The sequence below is a fragment of the Diabrotica virgifera genome, chromosome 9, assembly GCF_917563875.1.
Source record: "Diabrotica virgifera virgifera chromosome 9, PGI_DIABVI_V3a".
NCBI lineage: Eukaryota > Metazoa > Arthropoda > Insecta > Coleoptera > Chrysomelidae > Diabrotica > Diabrotica virgifera.
In genome coordinates, this window is record NC_065451.1 from 29,004,023 (window position 1) to 29,014,472 (window position 10,450).

Here is a 10,450-nt window from a genome sequence, read left to right on the forward strand (position 1 = left end):
ACTATGAAAGTATAAAATCTAGTAAATACATAGTTGAAGAAAGAATAATATTATTTATTATCTTTTTTCTTATCCATAGGTCCATAGGTACACTGCACATGATATAAATCTTGGCACCAAGTTCATTCATGACATTGCTTGCACATGCGCAAATAGAGGAACGAATTGGACAAATTAACGTCTCCTACATTTTATTTAGTATTTCTATTGTCATTTCGATATCATCTACTCTTAAGCTAATAAGAAAATGTAAAGAACTTTCTCATAAAAAACCACCCCCACATCTCCATCGAATCTGAGCAACGGATCCTTTATTTATTTCGTTGTAGCCCAAAGATTCATCCCTTTCTGACCTATTAACATCTTCTGTTAATTCTGTTTTCGTTATGCAACTGGATGAAATTTGACGTGTTACAAGTATGATAGGAAAAGTCAAATTTAAGATACCTTTATAATGTACTAATTCTTTGCTTCTAAATTTTTGCCTTATTAAATGAACTCTTAAAATACGCAAAAACATTTTTTATATCAATTTTTAACATCTTGTAAATTAAAACCGGCGGATTTGCTGTGACTGTTCCAAAATTGTAGTATGGTAACTAACTAATCTAAGTTCTTAGAAAAAAGTCAAAGAAAAAATGCCTGATGATTGAAAAGCTAAGAATGTGCACAAGATAGTCGTGTCCAGACTAATAGGGACGTATTTACGGCTAAGAACAACATAAGTAGCAAGTTTGGATTTTTAAAGGGAGAATGGTGGGGAGAGGTGGTGAATCGGAAATGGAGCGACTAACTGGTCTTTGCTCCCCTAAACTAGTTTTGGCTCAATAAATGAAGAACAAACTTTCAATAAGTAAATTCTACTAAAAAAGTTAACAATAATTTCTTTATTATTCAGTATATTAACAGTCTAAAGAATGTAATTACTGGGAGACACTGTTACAATTGTATTTAACCTACACTAGCACTACGCAGTAATTTTCCCCGATTCGTAATATAAGTCTACGTTCCAAAAGGTGTGTCAAAACGGCATTGAATACATTCATGTGTGTGTTTTCATATGATTATTTAAATTAGAACTGTGTGAACTCATATGTGTATTTAAAATTTGTTTCGTTGTAAACTGTTTGGAGCAACTTTCACATTAAAATGGTTCTTCACCAGTATGCACTCTCATATGATATTTTAAACTAGATCTTTGTGAAAATTGTTTGTTGCATATTTGGCATGTGAAAGGTTTTTCGCCAGTATGCACACTCATATGTGATTGTAAAGAACTTTGTGAATACTGTTTAGCACAAATGTCACAGGAAAAAGCATTTTCACCGCTGTGTACTACCATATGTGATTTTAAATTGCAACTTTCTGAAAACTGTTTGTTACATATTTCACATGCAAAAGGCTTTTCACCAGTATGCACTCTCATATGTCTAGTTAAATGTGTTTTTGTTGAAAACTGTTTGGTGCATATTTGACATGTGAAACGTTTTTCACCAGTATGCACTATCATGTGTAGAGTTAAATTTCTGTTTGTTGAAAACTGTTTGGAGCAAACTTGGCATATAAAGGGTTTTTCACCAGTATGCACTCTCCTATGCCTAGTTAAATATTTCTTTGATGAATATTGTTTGGTACAAATTTCACATGTAAAGGGTTTTTCCCCACTGTGTACTCTCATGTGTATTTTTAAAGAATAGCTTGTTGTTAATTGCTTGGAGCATATTTCACATTCAAATAGTTTTTCACCAGTATGCACTATCATGTGTACAGTCAAATTTGCGTTTGATGAAAACTGTTTGGAGCAAACTTGGCATATAAAGGGTTTTTCACCAGTATGCACTCTCCTATGCCCAGTTAAATATTTCTTGGATGAAAATTGTTTGGTACAAATTTCACATGTAAAGGGTTTTTCTCCAGTGTGTATTCTCATGTGAACTTTTAAAGAACGCCTTGTTGTTAATTGTTTGGAGCATATTTCACATTCAAAATGTTTTTCTGCGATGTCCACATCCGTAGTAGCAGTTAAATTTTGGTTAGAATTATTTCCAGTATATTTTAACAGGTCATATGCATCATTTTGGATGTCTTCGCAAGAGACACCTAAAAAATAAATACTTGTCAAATCAGTTTAATGTAATATAAAGGATTTTGTTACTGTAATGCAAATTGTAAGTGTTCATAAACGAAAAGAATGTTTGACTATGTAATGTATTTATGATAAATAAACATTAAATTGTTGTAATTTAAATATTTTTGGCATATAATAAAGGTAAATAATCCATGGTTTAGTAATTTCGTATAAAACATTTGTTTGACAAAATATTTTTTTGTTTAATAGATTGATTATTTAATTTGATTTCACTTTTAAATAAATAATCAAACAACCTAGTTTGTTTTCTTTATTTGTTTGAAAGGATATTTTGGGAAAGATTTTAACCACAACAAAAAGTTTAAGACAAAGAAGAGCTTTGTCTTGTCGAAGAAGTCCTTGTAGATTCGATCTACTGATAGAGTGAATCCAAGAAGCTGAACTCTTTTCAAAACGGCGTTCATTTTAAATAGATTAGAAGTCGTTCTTTCTGTTTTTCAATAGTTAAGGACATCGGCAAGTACCTATCCCTTTCATTTTAGTAGTTAGCTATACCCATTGTCCCCTAAACGTCCCACGACCCAGCTTTTCCGAACTAAAACCTGAGAGCCGTCTCGCAAAGCACGATTTAATGCTTGCTCTATCTTCCATTAAGCCCCATATCGACCCCCTATCTGATTGTTTCAATTAGCCGCCAACCCCTTTCAGAGTAAACATTCCAAATTTTTACAACTTCAGAGTGTCGTTTTTATCTCGTCGATGTGCGCGTATTTCAGACTATCGTATTTATAAAGTCACTCCCAACATTTTTCGCAATCACGCCTGAAGAAGTATAACGTAAAAAAGATCTTTTTTTGCCCCCTCCTTGAAAAATTTCCCAATTCCAGTCCTGCTTTGTGGGTTAAATAAAATAACTTTCAATAAATAAATTGTACTAAAAATTCTCAATAATTCTTTATTATTCACTAAATTAATACAACAATATACGACAATACAACAACTGGGAAACTATGTTTAAACATATTGTATTGGCTACGCAGTCATTATTCCCGATTAATAGTATCAAAGAATATATCGCCAATAGAAGAAGCTTTTATATGAAACAGATGATCACGTTTATAAGCAGGCTTGTTGACGAGGGATGTTACGGCCGCAGAGAAGGCGATGGTGAGATGACGGTGACTACGGACGTTGTGAGATCTATGCACCTCCATAGCACCTACTCAGTTGGAACGCAAAATCGGCAAAATCCTATGCTAAAACGTTACAGGGTCGTACCCTTCAACTCACTCTATTCTTTGATAGTATATCTGTATTTTAAAACGTGTGCCAAAACGTCATTGAATAGCATCTTTCGTAAAGCATTGTGCCTCGTTCCACTAGAGACTAGAGTGTGATTTCACAAGTAGTGTCAAACTAGAAATTTGTGAATATTGTTTATTACATATTTCACATGCAAAAGGTTTGACTCCTTAGACAGTTCGCACTCTTATGTTTTTGTAAATCGAAACTTCTTAGAAACAGTTTGCTGCAAATTTAACACGTGAAAGGCGTTTCAACAGTATGACTTTTCATATGATGATTTAAACTAGAACTTTGGGAAAATTGCTTGTTGCATATTTGGCATGTGAAAGGTTTTTCACCAGTATGCACTCTTATATGTTTTTGTAAATCGGAACTATTTCGAAACCGTTTGCTGCAAATTTCACACGTGAAAGGTTTTTCACCAGTATGCGATTTTGTATATTTTAAACTTTGTGAGTGTGAAAACTCTTTGGCGCATACTTTACATCTGAAAGGTTTTTTCACCAGTATGCACTCTCATATGTATTCTTAAAGCAGCACCTTGTACAAACTTTTTAGCTCAAATTTCACAGGAAAAAGCTTTTTCACCGTTGTGTATTACCATATGTGAATTTATATTGCAATATTCTGAAAATCGTTTGTAGCATATTTCACATGCAAAAGGTTTGACTCCAGTTTGCACTCTTATACAGTGAGCACATACATGTTGGAATAAATTCATTTTCGCGAAAATGGATGATTTTGGAAAAAAATCCTGAAAGAGGTTAAGTTTAATTTTTAAATTACGACTCTTTGGCATATATATCATACTAGTGACGTCACCCATATGGATGTGATGACGTCATCGATGACTTATTTAAATGAGAATAGGAGTCGTGTGATAGCTCATTTGAAAAGTAATTTAATTCTCTATGCAGTAATATAAACATTATCATAATTATTTATAGAGGGAGTCCAAAAAAATTTTTGAATTAATTTTATTGACATAAAAAGAAGAATGTGTGTTATTTATTGAATTCAAAATACATTTTACTGCTATTAGAAAACAGAAAAAATGTTTATTTGACAAATAAATATTGTTTTTTGCTTAAATTCAATATTAAAGCAGCCACCCACTTGCCTTCTGACAGTTTGAACATTTAATTTAATCGAAAAGCAATTATTATTTTTCAAATAAACATTTTTTTCTGTTTTCTGTGAGCAGTAAAATGTATTTTGAATTAAATAGATTACATACTGTAACAATAACGAGCGATTTGGTATTTATATACGACTTTATTAATTTATTTATACAAGTTTTCTTTACAAATATCTAGCTTAAACTAACCCAAATAAAAGCGCGCTCCGCCTTAAATAGCAAACCACGTTATTCTCGATCATTCCAGGCTAAGCCACCTCTGGCTATCAGCTCATTACACCGCCTACTTGAGGTACGTTCTATACTTCTCTTTACCCCTTCGCCGACGCCGTGAATATTCGATTACGTCATCCTCGAGTTGTATACCGTTATACGGGGGTCGGCCAAGAGTTCTCTTTCGTTACAATACATTCTTCTCCTTATGTCGATAAATTAAATTAAAAAAAATTTTGGAGACCCTGTATAAATAATTATGTTACTGTTTATATTACTGAATATAGAATTGAACTACCTTTGAAATGAGCTATCACACGACCCCTATTCTCATTTAAAAAAATCATCGATGACGTCATCACGCCCAGGTGGGTGACGTCACTAGTATGATATATAAACCAAAAAGTCGTAATTTAAAAATAAAAATTGACCTGTTTCGGATTTTTTTCCAAAATCGTCCATTTCCGAGAAAATGAATTTATTCCGACCTTTGCGTGCTCACTGTATATCAACGAATTCATAGGTGTTCGCTTGGTTATTCGTTCGCTACAAAGTAAGACCATTTAGTAGCGAACGAATATATTCGTTGACAATCCGTCCGCAATGTCAGATACAAATTAAGATGTAATCTTTAGCGCTGCTAGTTTTATAGTTATTATAGTTAAAGAAGAGGGTGTGATGTTCAAATTTATTAAAAAAGAGAAGAAAAGAGGTGATGCATTGCTGGCTGATTTAACGACTGACAATTTAGGTCAAGTTACAAATTTCTGTAAAATGTATCTATGGAAGATTTTGATATTTTGTTGTATTTGATTGGACCTAGAATTTCTAAAAATGATAATTTCAAAAAAGCAATTACTGCTAAAGATAGAATGCTCCTAACCCTCCGCTTTCTTGCAACAGGTGACTCCTATGCAAGCCTTAAGTAATTGTTCAAAATTTCAACTTCTGCTGTTGTATCATTCCCGAGGTGTGCACGACCATAATCGATGCTTTGAAGAATTATGTGCAGGTAAGAAATTAAAAAATGAATTATGAAAAATATATTTAATGTTTAGAAATATTATAATCTAAAACATTTAAATTATGGATTAAATTTTATACAATTAATTGAAGTGTCTTTTCATTCGTCCATTCCATATTGAAAAATTATTTAAACATACAAGTATTCACGACTACACCACAAACAGCCCTCTCAAACTAGTTTGTAAAGAAAAATCAGTACTTTCCACCGAATTCGTTCGCTACGTTTTATCCACTGTTCACACTGAAAACGAATTTCCTTTGATGGTGCAAATACAACAATTTTAACGAACGAATTCTTTGTTCGTGTTCGCTTTGATTTAAATGCACCTTTAGAAACAGTTTGCTGTAAATTTAACACGTAAAAGGCGTTTCAACAGTATGCGTTTTCATATGATAATTTAAACTAGAACTTTGTGAAAACTGCTTGTTGCATATTTTACATGTGAAAGGTTTGACTCCAGTATGCACTCTTATATGTTTCTGTAAATCAGAACTTCTTCGACACCGTTTGCTGCAAATTTCACATGTGAAAGGTTTTTCACCAGTATGCACTCTCATATGTATGGTTAAATGTGTATTCGTTGAAAACTCTTTGGTGCATATTTCACATTTAAATGGTTTTTCACCTGTATGCACTCTCATATGCGCTTTTAAATTATAGTCTCTTGAAAATTGTTTAGCGCAAATTTCACATTAATAGAGCCTTTCATCAGTGACAAGTGTTTCTACAGTGTGTACTCTTATATGTTTTTGTAAATTTGAACTTTGTGAAAACGATTTGCTGCAAATTTCACACGTGAAAGGTTTTTCACCAGTATGCGTTTTCATATGATATTTTAAACTTTGTGTGTGTGAAAACTTTTTGGCGCATACTTTACATGCGAAAGGTTTTTCACCAGTATGCACTCTCATATGTATTCTTAAAGCAGCACTTTGTACAAACTTTTTAGCGCAAATTTCACAAGAAAAAGCTTTTTCACCGCTGTGTATTATCATATGTGATTTTAAGTTGCAATATTCTGAAAATTGTTTGTTACATATTTCACATTCAAATGGTTTTTCACCGGTATGCAGTCGCATATGTCTAGTTAATTGTGTGTTTGTTGAAAACTGTTTGGTGCATATTTTACATGTGAAAGGTTTTTCACCAGTATGCACTATCATGTGTACAGTTAAATGTGTGTTTGTTGAAAACTATTTGGTACAAATTTCACATTTAAACTTTTTTTCACCAGTATGCACTATCATATGTCTAGTTAAATGTGTGTTTGTTGAAAACTGTTTGGTGCATATTTTACATGTGAAAGATTTTTCACCGGTATGCACTCTCATATGCGATTTTAAATGATCCTTTTTTGAAAATTGTCTAGTGAAAATTTCACATCCAAATGGTTTTTCACCAGTATGCACCCTTATGTGTAATTTTAAAAGTGGTTTCGTTGAAAACTCTTTGGAGCATATTTCACAGTCAAACGATTTTTCACCAGTATGCACTCTCATATGAGCTGTTAAATATTTGTTTGTTGAAAACTGTTTGGTGCAAATTTCACATGTAAAGGGTTTTTCTCCAGTATGTATTCTCATGTGATCTCTTAAATAATAGATTGTTGTTAATTGCCTCAGGCATATTTCACATTCAAATTGTTTTTCTGCGATGTTCACATCCGTAGTAGCAGTTAAATTTGGGTTCAAATTATTTCCAGTATATTTTAATATGTTCCTTACATAATTCGGTATGTCTTCGCAAGAGACACCTAAAATAATAGATATCCGTCAATCAGTATTATGTAGCGAAAAGCAAATAAAAAAGCATGATTAGAAAAGTCAAATTTGAGCTGGGTGAGAAAATAATTTTGTTTACGTAATACAAATTGTAAGTGTTCATAAACGAAAATAATGTTGTGACTACTCAAAACAATCCAATAATTTATTAGTCTTGATGAAAATTGTTGCCCAACAGTATGCACATACATCGTATAAAGTATAAAGGGTACCCCCCTTAAGATAGGCAAAATGTCCTCCCAGAATTCATTTTTTTTTTAAATTTTTTTACGTTCTATGAGTTTAAAAAATTTAAGCCCTTCTCACTCCACCAGAACGTCATTTTTTCGTCTTTTTTATGTGGGATGCAATCAATTTAAAAATTTCACACGCATATTTGAGGCTTTCGCAAAATATGGCTAGTTTTTATACAGGGTGAGTCATGAGGAACTGTACATACTCCTACCTATAGAGGCTCCTATGGGGAATAACAAATGATCATTAAAAAGTGTCTGCTCCCCTTGTTTAATAATATACAGGGCGAGTTTCGCATTTTGACAGAAATTTATATTCGTCATAATTTTTGAACGGTCAGATCGATGTGTCTCTTATTTTGGTCAATCGTTACACAATTACCACCTAATCAACTGATTTATTCAAACTAGAAAAAAAATCAGGTCCGGCTTTAAAAAATTAGTTCGTTTGGGTCTTAGAAAAAATTTCACCCTGTATACGCTTTTTGAAAACTCTAATATTAATTTTACAAATTAGACAAATAGGCAATTAAAGTGACATATTTATTTTTCCCCACACGATTACTTAATTTTTTATAAAAAAATCAAATTTGACTATGAATTAAAAATTTGGTAAAGTGAACCATATATTTAAAAAACATTAACTTTTATTACAAAAATTAATTTTTTAAACAAATATTTGATTTATGTTACCACCCAATCAACTGATTTACTCAAACTAGAAAAGAATCAGGTCCGGCTTTAAAAAATTAGTTCGTTTGGTCTTAGAAAAAATTTCACACTGTATGCGGTTTTTGAAAACTATAATATGAATTTTACAAATTAGACAAATAGACAATTAAAATGGCATATTTATTTTTTCCCCACACGATTACTTAATTTTTTATAAAAAAATCAAATTTGACTATGAATTAAAAGTTTGATAAAGTAAACCATAGATTTAAAAAAATTAACTTTTATTACAAAAATTAATTTTTTTAACAAACATTTGATTTATGTTACCACCCAATCAAATGATTTATTCAAACTAGAAAAAAATCAGGTTCGGCTTTAAAAAATTAGTTCGTTTGGGTCTTAGAAAAAATTTCACCCTGTATACGCTTTTTGAAAACTCTAATATGAATTTTACAAATAGGCAATTAAAATGGCATATTTATTTTTTTTCCCACACGATTACTTAATTTTTTATTAAAAAATCAAATTTGTCAAAATCGGAATTTTAACCTAAAAATGAAAAAAAAAAGATGAAATCACGGTTTAACTCGCTACGTTCCATTAAAATTTTTTTTCTGGAATTTTTACAGCACCTATCTCTTAGTATTGTGAAGACTATGACAATTGTTGTAGACTTTCAGTCTTCTTGTAAAATTTATGAGTTTTTAAAAATAAAAGGTGCAGCGTCGTGAATTGCAAAGTTAAATCGCAAAAATTATGTGAAAAAATTTAAAATTTATCTATTTGATCACGTCTATGTTAAACTAGAGAGTCCAAAGAGAAGTGTTATGGGGAGTTTTAGATCTAGACGTGTTATAGAAAAAAAAATGGTGAAACTTTTAATTTTAAGAAAAACGTTGTTTAATTTTTTTATTTTTGTGGTAAAATTGCGATTTTGACAAATTTGGTTTTTTAATAAAAAATTAAGTAATCGTGTGGGGAAAAAATAAATATGTCAATTTAATTGCCTATTTGTCTAATTTGTAAAATTTATATTAGAGTTTTCAAAAACCGTATACAGGGTGAAATTTTTTCTAAGACCCAAACGAACTAATTTTTTAAAGCCGGACCTGATTCTTTTCTAGTTTGAGTAAATTAGTTGATTGGGTTGTAACATAAATCAAATATTTGTTTAAAAAAATTAATTTTTGTAATAAAAGTTAATGTTTTTTAAATATATGGTTCACTTTACCAAATTTTTAATTCATAGTCAAATTTGATTTTTTTATAAAAAATTAAGTAATCGTGTGGGGAAAAAATAAATAAGTCACTTTAATTGCCTATTTTTCTAATTTGTAAAATTAATATTAGAGTTTTCAAAAAGCGTATACAGGGTGAAATTTTTTCTAAGACCCAAACGAACTAATTTTTTAAAGCCGGTCCTGATTTTTTTCTAGTTTGAATAAATCAGTTGATTAGGCGGTAATAGTGTAACGATTGACCAAAATAAGAGACACGTCGATCTGACCGTTCAAAAATTATGACAAATATAAATTTCTGTCAAAATGCGAAACTCGCCCTGTATATTATTAAAAAATGGGAGCAGACACTTTTTAATGGTCATTTGTTATTCCCCATAGGGGTTTCTATACGAGGTAGGAGTATGTACAGTTCCTCATGACTCACCCTGTAGACCCGTAGGTTGAGCGGACATAACGTCAAAATTCCTTTTTTATTTTTTGGAATAAAGCGTATAACTTTTTTCTGAGATGGCCACAGGTCTAATTTTTTATTTTGTGTATTTATGTAATCAGAAGCTATATTTTTAATTTTTGTTAATTTCATTTTTTTATAGTTTCTTAAATTAGCAATAAAACGATTACCAAAAATGAGTGTTTTTATTTGACGTTAATATCTATACAAAAGCAGCAGCATTAACATATTTTTAAGACATATAGTATAAGCGTAAAACCAATAAGTATTACAAAAAAATAATTTAAATTTTTTGTA

The 10,450-nt window shown here is 31.1% G+C and overlaps 1 protein-coding gene and 1 pseudogene across 1 annotated transcript; both read right to left on the reverse strand.

The window, feature by feature from the left end:
• Positions 1-1,144: 1,144 nt before the first annotated feature.
• LOC114336983 (gastrula zinc finger protein xLCGF3.1-like) lies at positions 1,145-2,648 on the reverse strand. The gene is made up of 2 exons (XM_050660072.1): positions 2,645-2,648; positions 1,145-2,100 (listed from the first exon to the last, which is right to left on the reverse strand). Exons 1-2 carry the CDS (start codon positions 2,646-2,648, stop codon positions 1,145-1,147), a joined length of 960 nt encoding a protein of 319 aa, XP_050516029.1.
• Positions 2,649-5,777: 3,129 nt separating this feature from the next.
• Positions 5,778-6,963, reverse strand: LOC126892640 (zinc finger protein 271-like; annotated as a pseudogene).
• Between the last annotated feature and the right edge of the window lie 3,487 nt (positions 6,964-10,450).